Source organism: Protopterus annectens, chromosome 9.part0, assembly GCF_019279795.1.
Source record: "Protopterus annectens isolate FY-2018-M chromosome 9.part0, PAN1.0, whole genome shotgun sequence".
In the NCBI taxonomy this organism is placed as follows: domain Eukaryota; kingdom Metazoa; phylum Chordata; order Ceratodontiformes; family Protopteridae; genus Protopterus; species Protopterus annectens.
In genome coordinates, this window is record NC_056743.1 from 914,387,771 (window position 1) to 914,409,206 (window position 21,436).

A 21,436-nucleotide genomic window follows, 5' to 3' on the forward strand; every position below is an offset into this window, starting at 1 on the left:
CAAAACACATCTAAATGCACTTGTTTTTGTGACACTGGTCAATTGTCCCTGCACAATGTAAGTCTTTCAAGCATTTCAAACACATTCCTCTTCTATACACTTGTACATAATGTAATTTCTAATCATATGTAAATACACTGCTATATATTGCTACAAATGCATCTCTCTCTCTCTCTCTATATATATATATATGTATGTATATAAACTTGCAACATGTACATGTAAATAATGTACTCTACACTGTAGTGTTTATTAAATATGTGAACTTTTTTTGCATCTTTGTATCAAGGTCATGACTAAAAAGGGTATCAAGGTCATGACTAAATAGGGTATGTAGGCCAGCTCACTTACCTGGTTATCAAATTGTAAAATAAAATAAACAAATTTAAATAAAGTTCATTATTTTTACCTATAAGTTCTTGTGCCTGGCATCCACTAGTTATTAAATGTAAATGTATGCACTGTAATTTATCTGAACAGAGGGTAGCCATTATTTACACTATTGGTTAACATGCTGTGTGGCACGTCTCCCATTAGAATACTTATGACTAGGTGCCAGTGAAAGAGATTAATGTATATGATTTTATATTTTGCTTAACTTAAAAGCAGCAAATAACTGCAAGTATTGGTTATTGCAGGGTGGTGGCAGTACTGTTGTGCCAGGAAGAGAGCTGTGGGAAATTGGAGAATACTGCTAACCTGGTGTGTGTATGTGTGTGTGTGTGTGTGTGTGTGTGTGTGTGTGTAATTTGTGTGGTAGGTGGCTACCACAGATAAAGGGAGATCAGAAGATGCTGGTTCACAGAGAAGGTGGTGAGGATGCGACGTGGGGGTGTTTTGGCTAAAGACTTGAGCTTGTGTATGTGCAGTCCAGTGTGGGTGTGGATGCTCGAAGCCTATACCAAAGACAACAGTATATGTTTCCTTTATATTGTTGGGATCAGGCTATATTTAGTGAATTAGTTATTGAAATAAAAGTATATGCACTTTTTTGCTATTATTTCACCCTTAATTGGCAGTGATAGGATTTAAACCACATCACTGTCAGACATTTCAATATCACAGTGGGTGGTATCCTGCCATCAGGATGTTATAGCAATGGCAGTGGTCACATCTCCCCTGTAACACTAGTGGCAGTGGTGCCATCCCCTTGTCACAGTGACACTGGGGCAGATGCATCCAATAGCATTGACTGGTGGGTGTGCCTGTGCCATCAATATGTGCTATGGTCCTTGAGGAGGGTGTGGGAAAGTGTGATGCCATTTCATGCATGTGCACCGTATGTGCAGTTGGAAAGAATGGCACTCAGTATTGAGCTGAGGCAGTATCAGTATTAGGTGAAATACTCTTGAGAATGTTGATGCCTGGTCCACTGAAACTAACTCTGCTGTAAAAGGTCTAATGATAGAAGTCTAGCTATTGGAGGTGTTGATAAGTCTATTGCAGAATGCAATGGATAAGCTTGTAAAGGTGTAAATGGCAGCATCTGTACTCCAATTATCACCTCCCCTTAACTCAGTGAAGCCTAAAACTCCTTTTTTATATACTTCCAGTTCACACCCATACCTCTTTATGGAATCCAGAACTTTTCTGGGTCTGGCTTCTTTAACTAAGTGACTTACCAGCTAGTAGTAGGCAGTATTAGAAAGGGCAAGGAGTTAAGAAATTGACAGCAAGTCTGTTAGTCTAGGATGTCCTGCAGTGGAGAAATTAATCTTTGTTTGACACATTCATATTTTCATACTTATGTTCGTATTTTCATAATTGAGAGACCTACATTTTATTAAGGTGTACTTTGTGAAACACCAATGTGGGACACAGGACTGTTCACCGAGAATGCTGGTTTGTGTCACACAATTCTGGAAATTTCACTAATTGTTTGTTAGTAATTATGAATATAAGCAATATTTCCATAAGTACTTAATACTTCAAAAAAACAAGTGTCTTACAAACTGTTTAATGGCATTGGGTGAAACCTTAGATGTTGCTGAAGAAAACTCTTTAATATTTGTACTGCAGGTTGCACATTTTAAGAGATATCTAGTATTATTTTTATTGCTAATTATACAATGAAACAAATGATTTCATATTTCTGTAAATATCTTAGACATGCACTTAGATAGGAATTTATTGTTGTCAATGTGAAAGCTGTTGTATGGTTAACAAAAATATTCTAACAATATATGTGTAGATTATATAGTTTTCAAGGGGTCTATATTACCATGTCGAAAGATGTGTTCGCCGAACACATCTTAATCAAAACAGAAATATTGACCCTTTAAAATCCCGAATGGCCGCTTCAGCAAATTTTTTCCTAGGGGGGAAAAAAATCACTTGGCTGTCATCGGGGATTTGCCCTTTTCCCCACTATACTGCAATCTCTGGGTTGGTATATTTAGTTAGGAGGGAGTGGGCAATGCCCCCCCCCCCCACTATGTAGGGTTTGAAAGTTTGTTTTTCTTTGTGTACGGCCAAGCGTTTTTTTCTCCCGGGGAAAAAAATTCCCTGAAGCGGCCGTTCAGGATTTTAACAGGTCGATATTTCGGTGTCGATTAAGACGTGTTTGGTGAACACGTCTTTCAAAATGTAATACAGACCCGTTTTCAAGATATGGGAATTTGTGAAAGGTTAGAAAAAATATAATTTGTGGTTTGTGTGCATTATGATTATAGAAAAGACTGTGAATGCACTGATTATCATTGTAAAGAATACTTCTTACTGATAACATTGCTATTTGTACAGTTTTAATAGCTTTTATTCACAAAAGACAATTGTTTGTCTTGTGCTTGTTGAGTTTATTTTTCAGAAAATGCTCTGGAATGTAAGATGTATGTAGGCTGCTAGAGGTGTGACATTCCAAACCACATAGGTGCTAATGGGTTAATTATGGAAACAAGAACATTGGCTGCTGGTATCTTGCTGTTTAGTTTCATGATGATTTCTGCTACATTTCTATAGTCAAATGCATGAAGAAGCATGTTTGGGGTAAGGAAGGCTTTTGGGAGGAGTGGCTGCTTTGAAGATCTGGGTACTAAACTAGGCAGTAAAATTGTGTCCACCTTTTTGTGCTAGCCTGGAATGCAGGACTTGGCTTGCACATCCATGGCCTAACTCTTCACTGCTGGAGAAGAAGTCTTGGATGTGAGACTTTTCTACAAAAATCTCTGAAATTCTTAGTAATCCTTCCTGGCCACTGTGTGGCGATGTTGGTGAATTGGTTTCATGGTTTGGCAAACATCTGAGGTTTGACTGCTTGCTGGATGAGGCCTGCTTTATTAGGAAACATTGTAGCTTTTTTTGGCATTGTTTGTACATCACTTGATAAAGCGAAAGCAGACATTGCACTGACTGGTGCTTTATTTATCATTTGCCTAGGCAGTATGCATGGCTTTTGTGCTTCCTGTTTGCTTTTGCCTGAATAGAGGTGAAGAGTGGACTTTGTCAAACTGGAAATGAGGCCCCAGAGTCTGCATGTTAGTAAGAAGAGGAAGGGAAAAATGTTGAAAAACTAATATACAAAAAAAAAAAAAAGAAAGAACAGGAAAATGAGTTACCTTTCTACAGTTCAGTTTTCATAGTTACCCCAAACTAAGAGACAGCTAAAGGCACTCTAGGACACTAAATAATAATTTTTGTACACTCTGCAGTGCTTTCTGTTTCCAGCTGGTTCACTCAGCAATGAAGAACTGGAGAGCTTGATGAACAGATATAGGATGATACAGGGGTAGAAGGCAAAAAAAGCCTGAGAATGGTTTAGGTGCTGAGTAGTGCTAATGACTGCTGCGCACAGTCTTACAGCTTACTGAAGGTGGACCACTTCTTAGCAAATGTTTTATTTCACAGTCAACTGAAAATACAAGCACCTGATAGAATACATGAGTCACATCTAGGAACAGTAAAAATGCAAAGAAAGAGCAAGATATACAATAATTTGACCAGGAATGTCAGCTCAAATAGAGTAAGCAGCGCAGAGCTACTCCATCTGCAGTGCATACTAGTATCATAGAAACAATCCATATGAAGAAGAGATGTTTACTAACATACATTTTATCTGTTGAGCCCAGTTTGATCTTCTGATTTGTTTTATTTGAAAGAACTACATATTTTGTATGGGTGGGTTATTATTCCAGGTACTCTGAAAAGATCAAACTGATAAAAATAACAAATGTATAAGTGGCTACTGCATTAAAGGCTATATTCTCAAGACAGGATATCTGATGTTTTCATAGTTGACAATGGTCTGTAACACAAAAGTCAAAAATTCAAAAGATTTGTGAATGAGTGGGAGTTCATGCATGCCATGTCAAGTCTACACTGTTTACATTCTAATGGGCAAGTAGACAAACTATCTAAAACTGAAGGTCACAGAATGAGCTGTAGAATAGGTACGAGGATTTTACATTTATGCACATATAGCTACTCTTGTGCAGGGGCTCAATCCCTCATCAACTCAGCTGTCGATGGGGAAAGAGTTACTAAGTGGAATATGAATACCTATGTTTAGCTACATTACTGATGCCTGAAAATCAACACAGAGTAAGGGAGCAACTGGAAAAAAATATGCAGAGGCAGAAATACTGCTGAGATTTTAAACTGCAAAAAAAAAATACCAGATTTAGAGATCAGAGAGAAAACATAAGAATACAGATGCCATACATATGAAAGAAAAGGATGTTACACATGGGTGTGCAATGCTACTTTTTTAACATGAAAAAAAGAGATAGCATAGCATACATGGATATAAAGCTTAAATTCTAATGAGGTACAAGTACTGAAAAGCAAGTTTTGTGATATACTCTTGCTTCTAGACATTTTAGTTGTAATGCCCACCTTGGTGAGATTATATCACGTTCTCTGTGTCTTCGTGCCTCTTGACATGACAGGTGGGTCCTCCAAAAGCCCCACACGTGATCTAAAGACCTTGGTTAGGATCACCTCTACTGTAGATATTAATAGCTTTGAATGAGCATGCTGTGCTGTACTAGCAGCAGTGCTAACAAGGGAAGGAAAAGTAAAAAAATATAAAAAACCCATAACTTTGAGGAAAGTCTACTCTGGGAGGTTTGACATATATATCAATGAGGGATAAAAAGGTTGTTCAACTGATGATGTGAAGTTGTCCTATCTTGCCTTCATTCTTTACTGATGAGTTCAGAACTGATCCTCGGTTCTGACTCGGCCGAGTACTAAAGCATGAGGTCTTCAATCAGCTTGTGGCTAACTCCGTATTCCATTATGTACTGGTGCTTTCCTCAGATCTCGTTTGCCGCTGAAAGGGTGTTCTTCTCCAGCTTAGGTTAAGTGTTTTACTGTTTTTTGATAACTTTCATAAAAATGTTACATTTAAAAGAGTAGATTATAACTCCTTAGGATAGTTTCTTTAAATTGTGCTTTAGCGCTTTGAGTTTGTTCTTTCAAGTGTACTTTGGCAGTTTTTTTTTTTTTTTTTTTTTTTTTTTAGGCCTATTCCCTACCCCCCTTATAGGCTTTACATTGCCTTTTCTTGTTAATTAGAAGTAGTTTAAAGTACTTGTATAGCGTTTTGGTGTCATTTTCTTTCTGTAAGGGACTCTCTTATAATTGTGTGCTTAGATAGTAGTTTTTTCTAGTGTTTAACTGGCTATACTTGATATTATAAAGTGCTGTTTGACTGCATAGTTTTTATATAGAAGTTTTAGAGTTTTCTCTGTGTGTTCCCCTTTTGGTGTAATGATACTTTTTCTGACTGCGGAGTGTAAGTTCCTGGTTCTGAGATTTGTCAGGGCTGATTGTAATTGCTGATTATTATTGCTAACTTGTTTAAATTAGAGAGTTGCAGAAGACTTTATTTCTTAATGATTTCTTTTAACTTTACATGATGTCCAAACAAGGGAAAGAAGTACAACCTTCAGGTTTTAAGAAATGTCCCAAGTGTGGACAGAAGATGTCCATTACAGATGGGCACAGAGACTGTGTTTATTGTTTAGGCGCACGACACTTGCCGGAAACATCTGCAGTATGCCACTCTTTTAGTGCCAGAGGTCTACAAGAAAGGAAGAACAAACTAATTATGAGAGGGCTAGTTAAACCTTCCTTTCAAGAGGCATTGGAGCAAGGTCAAAGCCCCCCCCCCAAAAAAAAATCCTCTCTACTGAAATCTGACAAAACTGCTAAGAGTCTTTATCTGGGGTTTCGGAGCCATTAGAAAAATCTCAATCCTCGACTAAATCCACAAGATCACAGAGACTTTCGACCTCAGCTCCATTAGTTTTGGAGCCGATGGTCTTACAAGTGAGGAGCCGGTCCCCTGCTCTGGAGCCGGTATCTCTTACAGTAAAGTCACTGATACTTTAATCAATAGCCTCTCCAGCCCCTTCTTATCAATCCTCTTGAAGCCTGTCGCATTTCGATGTGGATCGTGTGGTGCAGAGGCTCTTGATGACACCGGCGTTGGCCAAACTTTTGTCGGAACCAAACCATCGGGCTTCGGATTCACCAGCCCCCCTCCAACTACAACTGTTCCTCTTCCGACCCTACTCAAGACTTCGGAGCCAGAATGCTCGGAACTGATAACAGTGGAGCCATTGGTGCCAAGACCTGCTTCAGGATCTTCAGCTCCAACTGCCCAGACTGCTTCGGTGACGTCTGATGGGTCTAAGGGCCAACACTCTCCAGTCGGGTCTGGGGAGGAGAGTCAAACCGATTTTTCAGGTCCGACCTTGCCTTTCGGGGCCTTGGTGTGGGTGAGTTCGGCTTCTACCTCTGACTCGGAGCCCATTGCCTTGGTGCCAAGGGAATCTGCTGTTTCTTTGGATCCATGGGTTCTCTCGCATTGGGGCCGGGGAACTTTCAGTTACATGAGGAGAGCATTGTCCCCACAGACAACCACTTCATCAGGTATAGCAGTTCCTTCCCCAAAAGCACTGGTGTCTGCCTCAGCATTACCAACTGCAGAAAAGCGTAGAGACCCAGATCCTCAGGATGCCCCACTGGGCGAGTCCTTCTCTTCTGAAACCTCGTCAGAAGGTCCCACTGAAGAGGTTCCTCAGAAGAGGCTGTTCAAGAGGAAGCTGTGACTCCCATGGACTGGTTCATCAATCAAGGAACCTCAATCCTCACCACTAACACCAGTGAGGGGATCCATATAGGGAAAGTATAATAAACACACACACAGTAAAGTACAATTTCCCTTAAGAGCACACAGAGATCACAGTCAGTCTGGGGCTGGTTTCTCCCGTTCTCTCCAGGTCCCCAATAAGACTTCCCACTGGCACAGCTATAGGGTACAGATCTCAGCCTAGTGGGCAAGCTAAAACCTCCAGCACCCACTGTCCAACCAGTGCTTGCTGCCCCTGCACAAGTAGCTGACACACACACACACTTTGAGATAAGAGTTTATACAACCACACATACACTCCTGGGGAAGGCTGGCACAGGTTCTCCAGCTGTGCCCCTTTTACCCAGACTATACAGTGGAGGAAATCACTGCCACCACCCAGCTAATATTTATCAGCTACTCAAAGGCCTTATGAAAGGGTGTCCAATTATACTGTGCATTATTATTATCCAAATAGTAAGTGTGAGTGAACAGTCAAGACTTATTTGGAATGACTTGGTACAGTATCACTATATACATGTAGTGTACTCTTAGAGCATAAATTATATCTACACAAAACAGCCACCGTTGAAAGGTTTAAAATATTTAATAATAAAAATACAAAACAATACTTCTTACTACACAGTGCTAGTCAAGAGTTCAGAGATCACAGAGAAATACTTAAAATAATACAGTAGAAAAGTTCTGACATCAACATAGAAAAACAGTCTAATCTTCCTAATTCAGAGCTATTTCTAAGAGAAAACACAGTTCTAAAATCCTACTTACATGTAGACAGAGGCAGAGTGGTGAGCTGGATGTTCTCAAGACAAATGCTCAAATGCTCTTTTTCTTTCTGTCCTTAAATTGATAACACAGTAACACTGATTCATTTCGGACTACATCTTTTCTTTCTGGTTCCCAGGCTAAGAGACACTCAGAGGTTAATAGCCCTTTTGATCCTGCAGCTGGACAGAAACCAGAGCAATAAAAGAAATTATACATGCAAATTCTAGCCATTAACTCTGGCCTCAAAACAATGGGCAGAATGCCTTTATCTAGACATCTCTGCTCCGAGTTTTGACATCAAAGAATTGACTTATCAGCTTTGTTACAGCAGAGTGCACTGTTGTTACATTTTTGCAGTTCAACATTCAACATTTTTTCCCATTTAAAAGAACAAGCCTGTGGCTTATATTAATATTTACAAATGACAGAATTATCTACAAAATTCTATCTGGCTAGGCTGGCAGCCTTCACCTATCTTCACAGAAGCATTTGGACTCCCCTCAGTAATCCATCACCTTGGACACAGACCTTAGTGATTCAGAAGGGTCTCCACAGTCACCCTCAGAAGATGTCTCCTTTGCAGACATCTTAGAGATCCTCAAACAGAAAGGTGGCTGGGCAGCCCATAAACCATACTGTAGAGGAGTCTGTTTACCTGAAGGCTTTCGGGTCTCAACCGTCCGCCACTTGAGTGTCTCCGCCTTTCATGGGTCTGGTTTGTCGAAAGATGTGGGAGTTTCCAGAAACAGTGGGACCTGTCCCTATGAGACCCAATACATTTATTACTTCCCTACAAGACAACTCTTTTCTAACCAAAGGAGTCCCTGTTGATGCCATGGTGGTGGCGGCAGCCACCAAGAAAGAAGGAGTTATCTGAGACATCCACATCTGTGCATCCACCGAACAAAGACTCTCGAGTGATGGACAGATATGGAAAGCGCATGTTCTCCTCAGCAACCTTCACACTCAGGTCACTGAAGTACCTTACCCATTTTACTAGATTGCAAAGAGATCTCTTGAAAGAGCTGGGAGATACTCTCCAGGGTTCAGTAGCTGCAGGGGTTACAGATAAAATATCCTCCCAGCTCTCCACCCTTAATTCCTTCATAAACTTGGCCATGTATCTGGCATCTTACACAGCTGATGGAGCGAGCAGGGCAGTGGGTACAGGAATTGCCCTTAGCAGACATTCCTGGATGCACTTGTGTTCATTTGCGCAGCCCTTCAAGTCATCCTTCATGAACACCCCCTTCGATGGCTCATTCCTTTTCATACCCAAAGTGAAAGAAGCCCTCACCAGGTATGAACAAGAGGGGAAGACTCTTTCTGCCATTGGAGTTCATTTTTCCACACCTACTAGATCTTACCCCAAAGGTAAGAACAAAGGAAAAATGTGGTTTTGGAAATCTCAAAGAACCTTTCAGGACACACGTGGCGAACCCCCTCTAGACGCACTGGAGGGGGCAACAATGGAAGATACTGACCACACATCTGAGGGTGTCTGCAGAATCAGGGTGACAGAGGGCAGTTCTTTGGGAAGCCCCATCAGCACTCCTGAAAGGAGGCCCGCCTGTCTGTCTCTCGAGGCAGTCGGGGGACGCTTATCTTTGTACCCATATGCTTGGCTAAAAATAACAAAAGACAACTGGGTACAAAGTATCATATCCAGAGGTTACTCTGTTCCCTTTTCTGCCCCACCTCCCTTGATAAAAAAGATTCCGGATGTTCCACCAAGTCACAGGAAACAAGCAACCATAGAAATTCAAAAGTTGCTACAGAAAAGAGTCATCCAGCATGTCCCCGCAGACCAAATAAGATCCAGAACTTACTTCCAATGTCACATCAAATAATAATCATGGATTCCTCCAAAAAAGACCTTCAATGGTGGCTGACATCGGATTGTGTGATGACAGGTTGTCCATTTGTCCTACCTCCCCTTGTAGCCAGAGTGACCACGGACGCTTCCCTGATAGGGTGGGAGTGTTATCAGGGCAGAACAGCCCAAGACACATGGAAGGATCATGAGGCCAACCTGCATATCAGTGTCCTAGAGATGAGAGTGGTACTTCTAGCATTGCAGTCCTTTCAAGACTCTCTCCCTCTAGGGACTATTGCAATCCAGCCAGACCATATGTCAGTAGTCTGGTACATAAACAAACAAGGAGGAACCAAATTTTACCCCCTATGTCAAGAGGCCTTGAGAGTATGGCAGTGGGCAACCTCCTCCCAGCACTTTGATAGCAATGCATATCCTGGGGAGATCCAGCGTGATAGCAGACAAACTAAGCAGGGCAATTCTATTGCCTCACAAGTGGTCCCTGAAGAAAGAAGTGACGGGAATGATATTCCACAAATGGGGCCAGCCTTGCTGTGATGTTTTTGCCATGTCCAGGAACACATAATGCAGCATTTACTTTGCCCTAATCACCCCTCTGGGGGATGGCTCAAGGGATGCATTTGTACACGATTGGTCCCGGGTCTCCTTTATGCATTCCCTCCCTTGCCACTGATACCCAATGTTCTACAGAAAGCCAGTGCTTTGGGAAGGACCTTAATTCTAATAGCCCCTTACTGGCCTTGCCAGGTTTGGTTCCCCTTCCTACGGCCTTATCTTTTGAAGAACCTTGGATTCTGGGCCCAGTACCAGACCTTCTGATTCATTCATTGTGGGCTCTTCATCCATCCCTTCAGACCTTCAAATTGACAGCTTGGTTGCTCCACTTCCAAATACAACCAGGCTAGTAAACCTTTCTACTGCAGCTCAACACATACTGATATCTTCTCACAAAACATCTACTAGGAAGTTATATCTCTGTAAGTGGAAAAGATTCTCAATATGGGCATTACAAAATCATATTAACCCTTATTCAGCTCCAATATCTGCTATTTTGGAATTTTTGACACAACTTTTCAATGAAGGAGCAGCTGCCGCAAGTATTCGAGTTTAGTTAGCAGCAATTTCGAATTTTTTTTTTTTGGTGACGAAGTGTCTAATGTCATGTCTCATAGACTTTCAAAGGCCTTTCTGAAAGGTACTGTCCACATGAGACTACCCATTAAAACCCCTCTTACACTATGGAATCTAAAATTTGTGCTGTCAAGGATAATCTTCCCCCCTTTTGAACCAGCTTCTTCATGTGACCTTAAGTATTCGAGTTTAGTTAGCAGCAATTTCGAATTTTTTTTTTGGTGACGAAGTGTCTAATGTCATGTCTCATAGACTTTCAAAGGCCTTTCTGAAAGGTACTGTCCACATGAGACTACCCATTAAAACCCCTCTTACACTATGGAATCTAAAATTTGTGCGGTCAAGGATAATCTTCCCCCCTTTTGAACCAGCTTCTTCATGTGACCTTAAGTATCTAACATGGAACACCATTTTTCTAGTTGCTATAACTTTTGCTCATAGGGTTTCAGAGTTACAAGCTTTATCCATCAACCCCCCATATATGTTATTCCACAATGATGGAGTTTCTCTCCCAACAAACCCGTCCTTTTTACCCAAAGTATGTTCAGAAATGAATTTGAATCAGTCTATAGAATTACTGGTGTTTTTCCCTAAGTATGGCAGTAAGGCAGAAAACATGCTACACCAACTTAATGTGCATAGACAGCTTCGGATCTATTTACACAGAACAAAAAAAATCAGGAAAACTGATCAACTTTTTGTCTCCTTTTTAGACTCCAGGAAAGGTGCTCCTGTAGCAATGACCACCTTATCTAAATGCTTGTCAGATTGCATTTTCTTTACTTACAGTTCAGTGAACAAACCATTACCAGACAAGATAAAAGCTTACTCAACTAGGGCTGCCTACATTTCCTCAGCTTTTTCTACCAAACTACCAAAAGATACAATTTGTGCAGCAGCCACTTGGTCAAGGCCTCATACCTTTATCACTCATTACAAAGTAGATATGGCCTCCGGGGACAGGGCTTCCTTTGGTTCCACTGTCCTGAAGAATATACTCCCATGAGCCACCCGAGAAAGATGGTGATAGGGACGCTATCCCATCAGTAAAGAATGAAGGCGAGATAGGACAACTTCATATAAAGAAGTTATGTACCTACCATAACGTTCTATGTGAGTTGTCCATATCAGCTTCATTCTTACTTCCCCCTTCCTACCCCCAACCAGGCTTCTAGAGGATCGAGAACTTGATGTTTGTCAGAATTGTACTCTGACCTTTTTCTAGTGAGCTCATAACTATTAAGACTCATGGGGTATAGATTTGAGGAAAGTACCAGTGTGTCATGGGATAGGGAATTAGCCACAAACTGGTTGAAGATCTCAAGCTTTAGTATTCGTCCGAGTCAGAACCTAGGATCGGTTCTGAACCCATCAGTAAAGAATGAAGGCGAGATGGACAACTCACATGGAAAGTTATGGTAGGTACATAACTTCATTTTTTTTCCTACCTTTAGTCAAGTACAAAATGGAAAAGCTTGCAACTTGTCAAGTACAGTTGCATAAGTTGCAATTTGGGAAGTGCTGTTGCATTTTCTGTTAGTGTGCAGGGTGTTCAGTTTTCTTTATGATTGCAGCGGTGTGAAGTTAATATATGTAACAAAGTGTGGTGAGGATGAAGCTCCCCCACTATATAGGGTTGCTTGCCCCCATGCAAAAATACTTTTTGTTTCATCTGGTCAGTGCTTTGGCCAGTCTGTTTCACCTGGTTGCAGCTCCAACTAGATGTTAGTCCACAATTCATGGTACAACCACTACTGAGGCATTTCTGAAATAAATTACAATAGCCATGCTAAAACTTGACAGTGAGTATCCAGAAATTACACTGGGTGGTCGCTAACAGGCAAAGTCATGGATTCAGCTGTATGGATGATGAGCACAATGATCATTTTCCACACAGATGTAACACAGTTTAAGCAGAAGCCTACAGCATAGATTTTCTGTATATGGCAGTAATATGAAAGTAGCATATTTAATTAATTAGGCATATAACAGCTATCATTCCATCAATTTTGACAGTGGCTTCCTCAGATTCTGTGACAAAACAACTGCATTTCACATATTAACATTAACAGATAACTGGGACATAATTACATGGTATTGGATAAATAAGACAATGAGAGGCATGTACATATATCACATGCTTCACTCCCCACACTAGGAAATATTTAGGTTAATTATGGCATAAAGTTCAACAAGTGTTATAAATGCAAAACCTAAGAAAAGGACAATAAGTTTCAAACCCATTCCTTCCCACTCCCAAAGAAAAGGACAGTAGGTTCAAAACACATTATTTGCCATCTGGTTCTTACATTGGTTGGTCGCTTGAACGATAAACGTTTGTGTGTAATGAATAAGATGGACACTGCATCAAATTCGTTGAGATGTCTTGTATATGTGGAGAAACTCCTGGGGAGACTGCAGGACTATAAAAAAGAGAGAGACAGAGAAATAAAATAAATACAGATCATTATATTATAATTGTACTGTTAAAGACCATTGGCTGCAGTAGCAGCTAGTTGAGTCATTCTTGGAATAAACTTATATATGCCACTTTCTGAACTGGAGCTAAAAACCCATTTTATACTCCTATTAGCACATACCATAAAATACAGTAGTATACGGTTAGTATAGCTGATAGCACTGCAATCAAATTTAGAATTTTGTACAGACTGAACAAGGATAATGCTGATATTTACTGCTTTTATAAAAATAATCAGTAAACTGCAGTAAAAATACCAGAAGCCAAACACTACTGAAAAATAAATGCCCTGTGGTATAGTGTAGCAACAGCAAATACTTTGCTAAAGTCCATTACAAAAATCAGGTATAGTATATTATATATTTTGAAATGAAGACATTTCATCGGTTTTAACTTTGTAAAGCAGAAGTGGGACTTAGCCTCCTTTGGCTCAGGCTTCATGAAGTTGACAATCAGCTGCTTCTAAGGCTTTTCCTCATCAACAGGGTCTGCTGAACATGATTTAACCACTCTCAAATTAACTTTGACCTACTTTTGGGCCTAGTGAGAAGATCAATATTTCCTGGGGTAGCATCATACCTCTGCCAAGGAGTAGTTTTTCTTCTAAGGACCCATTCCCTGTGTGTGCTTCTACCACACCAGGCAAAAGCATGCAGTGGGTCATGTTGGAGTATCATCAATGCCTCCATGTGTGACTCAGCTACAGCTCAGTCCCTCTGAGGATACCCCTCATTGAGTCCCAGGAGTCCACTAAAATCAACTGTTACCTTCCCCTAAAATGCATATGCCCATCATCCATGCTTGTGTCACTAACCACCAAAGCCACTGTTTGAACTGAGGTCACCTGGGCCACAGTCAGGGCTTAATCCATGTATGCTACAAGTACAGGCAAAACCTATTGTAGTACTGCTGCCCAAAGTAAATTCCTCTTTTGTAAACTGCTTTGGAGTAAACATTTAATGCAGTATATTAGACAACAACCTAGGCTGTTACTTATATAGTAAGGTATTTGATTTTAGAGGTGAATGAACTTTTAGTTATGTACTTACCATAACTTCGGATGTATGGGATCCATCTCGCCTACATTCATAACTGATGGGTTCGGAGCCGATCCCTCGGCTCCGACTCGGCCACTATATAGTAGAACGAAGTCTCTAATTGGCTGGGCTACCCCTTATCCCAGAATGCACCACGCCTGCTTCCCCAGATCTTGTTTGTTTGCTTTTATATACCTACATCCAGGCACAGAAAACATACCAACAACTGTAACAAACTAAAGTCCTTCAAGAGAAAAAATCAGTAAGTAGCAACATTTCCTCTAAATCCAATGGGAAGGGGGAAGGAGGGCGGGTACGTATGAATGTAGACGAGATGGATCCCATACATCCGAAGTTATGGTAAGTACATAACTAAAAGATGTAATGGGATCCTATCTCGCCTACATTCATAACTGATGGGACAGCATCCCTAGCACCTAAATCCCGGGTGGCTCATTGGAAAACACTCCTGAGAACTGTGGAACCAAAGGAAGCTCTACCTCGAGAAGCCACATCTATCTTGTAATGAGAAATAAAGGTGTGCGGAGAAGTCCAGGTAGCGGCCGCACAGATATCATCTATCGATAATTTGGAGTGGAATGCTACAGAAGTAGCCATTGCCCTGGTAGAATGAGCCTTGACTGGGAATGGTAGCTCTTTGCCGGACTGTGAATAGATGAAGGAGATGCAATCTTTAATCCATTTGGCAATGGTGGTTTTAGCCACTGGTTGACCCAACCTATTTTCCGCAAAGGACACAAACAGCTGATCTGACTTTCGTGTCTTATTGGTCCTACTTAAATAAAAACGCAGTTGTCTGTGAACATCCAACTGATGGAAAATATATTCTGCGCTATTGGAGAATTTGGGAAAAAACACAGGAAGCTCAAAGGATTGTTGAATGCATAAGGGGGATGCTACCTTGGGCAAGAAAGAGGGATTTAACTTGAGAGACGCTCTCTCTTTGTGAAAAATCAAATAAGGGGGATTAGAACAGAGAGCCTGAAGCTCTGAGACCCGCTTGGCAGAGGTTATTGCCACCAAAAAGGCAGTTTTCCAAGATAGAAATTTTATATCACAAGTAGCTGCTGGTTCAAAGGGACGGGCAGTTAAAGAAGCTAGAACCATATTCAGATCCCAAGGGGGCACAGGATGGGCTATTGGGGGCCGAAGGAGCCACGCTCCTTTAAGGAAAGATTTGCAAAGCCTGTTTGCCATTAAGGAAGCCTCAAAGGAGGCATGAAAATAAGAGATAGCCGCCAGTTGGACTTTAATTGTGGAAACTGAAGAGCCCAAATAAAACAAAGAAGCCAGGAATTCTAAAACCTGAGGTACTGGAGCGGTAAGGGGATCTATACCTCGTTGCTGGGCCCAAATAGCAAACCTCTTCCACTTGCTGGAATACAGTTTAATAGTGGAAGGTTTGTGAGAAGAGGACAAAATGCGGATGACGTCTGGAGAAAGAGAGTTATCTCTGACTAAGGTTGGAAGCGGAGTAACCAGGCGGCCAACCTCAAGGACCTGAGGGATGGATGAGACTGTCCCAACTGATGAGTTAACAGGTCGGGCACCAGGTCCAGAAACCATGGGCCCTCCACCGCATACCTCAGAAGGAAGGGGAACCAAACCTGACGAGGCCAGTGTGGAGCGATCAAAATCATGCCGCTTCCTAGATAAATCGCCTTCTGTATCACCTTTGGGAGAAGGGGAACCGGAGGGAAGGCGTAAAGTAGACCGGGGGGCCAACTGTGAGCTAGAGCGTCCCTGGGAATCTGCCCCTGAGAGGGAGTCAGGGAGAACAACTCCCTGCATTTCGCATTGTGAGGGCTGGCGAACAAGTCGCAACAACGGAGGCCCCACTTGGCGAAAATGTTTGCAGCCACCCTGTCATTGAGGGACCACTCGTGGGGCAACAGGAGAGTCCTGCTCAGCCTGTCTGCAATCACATTGGATTTCCCCGGAATGTGCGTTGCCACTAGGAAACGCTGGGTAGAAATCGCCCAATGCCACACTCTCATGGCCTCTCGGCAAAGAGGGTAGAACCTGGTTCCGCCTTGCTTGTTTATGTACCAGACTACCGACATGTTGTCGGATAGGATCACAATAGTACCCCGGGGAAGAACATGATGAAGTGCTTGCAACACCAGTAGCACCGCTCTCATTTCCAGGATATTGATATGTAAGTGCGTTTTGTGAGCCTGCCACGTACCTTGGACAGACCTGTCCAGATAATGCCCCCCCCACCCTATCTGGGAGGCGTCCGTGGTCACCGTGGCAACGGGAGGCTGAAGGGCAAAGGGTCGCCCCTGGTCCAGGTTGGACAGAAGCAGCCACCAACGTAGGTCCCGACGGCAAATTTCCATAATCTGGACCAAATGGTTCAAGGGGAGATCCTGAAAGGACCATTGAACCGACAGTAGCCATTGCAGCACCCGCATGTGCAGCCTGGCTAAGGGGACTAGAAGAATAGTCGAGGCCATCATGCCCAGTAACTGCAGAATCAGTCTGGCCTGAACTCGTGATCTGGGTAACAAGGTTTGAACCTGAGACTGCAGGACCTGAATCCTTTCTACCAGCAAGAATGCCCGCATTCTTCTTGTGTCTAACTTTGCGCCTATAAAGGTAATACGCTGAGATGGCTGCAACACAGATTTTCCCCAATTGAACGTGATTCCTAGTGAATGACCCAAACTGACTGTGGTCATAAGCGCCCGAACTAATAGATGCTTGGTGGTGGCAGTAAGGAGCCAGTCGTCTAGATAGGGAAACACTTGGAATCCTAGACTTCTCAAGTGAGCTGTCACTACTGCCAGGCACTTGGTGAACACCCTGGGGGCTGTGGTGAGACCAAAGGGCAGTGCTCGGAACTGGAAATGACTGGTTCCCAGGCGGAAGCGTAAGTGACTCCTGGACTCTTGACTTATCAGGATGTGATAGTAAGCGTCCTTGAGATCTATGGAGCACATCCAGACATCCTTCTCCAATAACAGGAGAATGGACTGAAGGGTGACCATTCAGAATTTGGATTTTTTTTACAAAGCGATTCAATGATTTGAGGTCCAAAATGGGCCTTAAGTCCCCTGTCTTTTTTGGCACCAAAAATAGTCTTGAGTAAGTTCCTGATCCGATCTGGTCGGTGGGGACAGGCTGGATGACTCCTTTTCTTAGCAGCTTTGAGACCTCGACCGCTGCTTGATCCCACTGACTGGGTGGCACATCCGGGATTTTCCTGATAGGAAGAGGGGGCTTTATGAAAGGGATGAGATAGCCTCCGGTTATGGTTCGGAGCACCCACTGATCCTTGGTGATAGATTCCCAAGCCTGTGGGTGTTCCGCAAAGCAACCCCCGACTGGCTCCGGAGATGCGCAGTCAGGCCACGTCTCAGGGCCGGTGAGCGTAGGATGGACCACGAAAGGAATCGCGGTCTCCAGAGTTGCGGGGGCCTCTGCCGCCTCTGGGGCGGCGTCTTCCTGAACCCCCCCCTACTTCTAGAGGGGGGAATCACTCGGTGGAGTAGGGAAAGACCTTTGAGATTTTCTGAACCACATTTTCCCTACTCTCTGGGCCTTGGGGTAAGGTCTAGAGGGAGCGGAAAAATGGGCCCCCACGGCAGTCAAGGTCTTGCCCTCCTGCTCGCATCGAGTCAGTGTGTCCTTCTCCTTGGGTCCAAACAGGGAGGACCCATCAAAGGGGGGTCAGTGAAGGAAGACTTAAAGGCCTCCGCAAAGGGACACAAGCATAACCAGGCGTGTCTTCTAAGAGCCACGCCTGTTCCCGCTGCTCTACTCGCCCCTTCGGCCGCATATGAGATGAGCCTCATGGACGAGTTGACTATCGAAGATAGGGTAGTCATCTGGGCACCAACAGTTTGGGCTAATGCCTCAGGAAGATTACCCATAAGAGACTCACCTAACTCTTTGAGGAGGTCCCTTTGGAGCCTGGTAAAATGACAAAGATAATTCAGCGACCGCAGGGTAAAGGCCGCTGAAGAAAGGGTACGCTTCCCGTACCTATCCATGCTCCTGGAATCCTTATTAGGAGGGTGAATAGACGTTGAGGCCTCTGCCACATCCTGCTGAGTGGCAGATGCCACCACCATCGCATCTACTGCAACTCCTTTGGTCAAAAATTCCTTTTGAGGAGGGGCTGAGAGGAACTTGTTAGGCCTGGCGGGCACCGGTTCCACAGAGTCAGGGTGTTCCCACACCCTTCGAGAAACTAAATCTAGCAATTCATCGAAGGGTGGAGACACCCAGGAGGCGAAGGGCTGGGCCCCAAAAGCCTTGAGGAAGACTGACTCCTCTGCGGAAGGGGTTTTGGACTGCCAATCGCCTCTCTGTCTCAGGATCTCGAGGATATCTGAGAATGAGACGTCATCCGAGGATGATTTTGGGGACCCCTCCGCATCATCGAATTCAGTATCTGATGTGATAGACTCATCCTGGGAGTCAATGTGCTTCCTCTTGCACAATATTTTCCTTGGAAGTTCATCTGAAGCGGATTCAGAAGGACCTCCCGGGAGAAGGGAACCCCCCAAGGGGGTATCCTCAGGCCCTGGGGCCCCACTGTCGTGGGAATGAAGCACACCAGAAGCACCAGTTCCCAAGTCTAGGGACGGTGAGGTAGAGACTTGATGAGCCGGCAAGGACATGGCCAGCGCACTCCTCATGGCCTCAAAAGCAGGACCTCCAGACTCTACAGGACACCGGCTGAGAGACCACGACGGTACTGGGAATCCCTGCGGCCGACGCTCCGAGGGGGAGACTAGGCACCAAAGCTACCAGTTCCAAAGTGTTCCCCTCGGCCCCGACTGAGGAAGTCCCGGTACCGAACCCTGACGCCGAGGACAGGGTAGGAATGATGGTCGGAACCGAGAGGCTCCGAGGGAGTCTCGGTTCCGACTGGATGACTCTGCTCCGCTCCACCATCACCGACTCCAACGGTTCCAAGGAGGTTGGAGGAGGAATCGAGTGCGTCGAAAAGGGGGCCGGCTCCGGAGCCGAGTGGGCTGGAGCCGAGACCATTTTTGCAAAAACCGGGGACTGGAAAAGCCTCTGGATAACTCTGTCCAAATCTGAGTCCGACAACCTGGAGGATTTAGAGGAAATAGATGGGGGCTGAGACGACTTCTCTCTCGGCTCTGATAGACCAGGGGACCGGCTCCAAAACGGCTCCAACACCATCGGCACCGGATCCGGAACCGTATGAACAAGCATCGGCGCCGAAGGGGACTTCGGGGCCGAGGGAGGAGAGTCTGAGCTGCATACCTCCAACGGCTCCGAGACCAAAGGAGCCGAAGCAGGTGATTCGCCTCTCGATCCCCCAACCTGTGGCTCCAACACCAATGGAGCCGAGGAAGGAGGTATCGATGCAGACCCTTCCACCCGAGGCTCCGAAGCCATTGGAGCCGAGGAAGAAGAGGTCAACCTATGCTTCTTGGAAGTCGGTTCCGACAGACTGGTCGGAGCCAACGACCTTTTCTTTTTAGAAGCTGGAGAGGAAGGAGACGCCAAAGCTTCCTCAAAAGAGGGCTTAATAAGGCCCTTAAGGATCAATTTATTTTTACGTTCTTGAAGGACCCTAGAGGAAAAAGCATGACAAACACTACATGTTTCCTGCAAATGTTTCGGTCCTAAACAATATACACAAACAGCATGGCTATCGGTAATGGACATTTTGTAGTTACACTTGGTGCACTTTTTAAAACCAGACTTCTGCTCTTTCGACATCCTGTCACACCACTGTTTTACCACAACGAAAAAACAACCTTAAGTAGGGCACGAGCCCTTTTACTCAAACGGGACTGGCCCGAGATACAGCACACAAAAACGGGCAGAAGCCCTCTAACTTAAACGGGCTTAACCCGATAAAAAAGAACGTACAGTAAGACAAATTCAGCACACACAAATAAGGGCAAGGGCCCTGTAACTTAAACGGGCCTTGCCCGGTAAATAGAAAAAAATACCAATCACACCAAAAAGGTTTACACACACACGTAAAGCTGTTAAAACAGCTGTTTGTTAAATTTATGAAGAAACCCCTAGGTCAAAAGACCAAAAAGTAACCAAAAAACTACTTAGCTCCAGCCAAGTCGAGACCACGTCTAGCTTGAAAAGTGGCAAACGAGATCTGGGGAAGCAGGCGTGGTGCATTCTGGGATAAGGGGTAGCCCAGCCAATTAGAGACTTCGTTCTACTATATAGTGGCCGAGTCAGAGCCGAGGGATCGGCTCCGAACCCATCAGTTATGAATGTAGGCGAGATAGGATCCCATTACATCCTGGATATTTCACTGATCAGCAATGTCATAGAGTTCATAAATTCCAGTTACAGACCAAGCTTACGAAGTAAGATCACGCAAAAGTTTGAAAGCAGTTTGCATTTGTTAATAATTTTTGTATCTTCAGTGCAACTGTTTAGATGGTTTTGAAATGTATTCATACAGTATTTTTGGCTATGCATAAAAGTATTTTGTTCCAGAGTTTCTACTCCTTGTACAGTACTAGGTTTTGTGTTTGCCTCATTTGCACACTGTGTTATATATAAGATTCTGATTAGTTCAGTTTAATTTACTCTTGTATCAACCGTGCTCATTACAACTGTAACTTAAAGAAAGAAATCATTTATTCAGTAAATGTAAAATCAACTATTTTTAAGAAAAAATATTTAGCATTCATTAATTTCTAATTAGTTTTCTTCCTAAATTGCGATTTTCAAAGTCTTGACAATTTTGTTAATATGACATAGGTTCATAGGAACTTAGGCTATTGATCTGTTAAGATCTTAAGAAGTCTAGCCTTACATTCCCATGACAGATTTTAGCCATTCTATTTTGCATACAAATAACCCAGAGATGGGCTAATATGTTGGAAGGATTTTCTTTATTTATATAAAACATTGGAACAGACATTGCATTTATATCATCAGTCAAGGGTTTTTCATACATAGGACCACAGAGAGCAACTCTTCCCTACATTATTTATGTACTGTGCATTGTATTAAAACATTAAGCAGATCTTCCACTTTTCTCATTTAACACATCCAGTATTTACTTGATACTGCATTACTATGTGTTCTTATAGATTACC

General features: G+C 43.3%; 1 protein-coding gene across 2 annotated transcripts in view; it reads right to left on the reverse strand.

The window, feature by feature from the left end:
- The window catches only part of STAT6 (signal transducer and activator of transcription 6), a 2,965,055-nt gene that overhangs the window by 306,238 nt on the left and 2,637,381 nt on the right, over positions 1–21,436 (reverse strand). For both annotated transcript variants that reach the window (XM_044083659.1, XM_044083658.1), the window contains exon 20: positions 13,142–13,255. In XM_044083659.1, the coding sequence (XP_043939594.1) occupies positions 13,142–13,255 (114 nt within the window). The remainder of the gene's footprint in view (positions 1–13,141; positions 13,256–21,436) is intronic.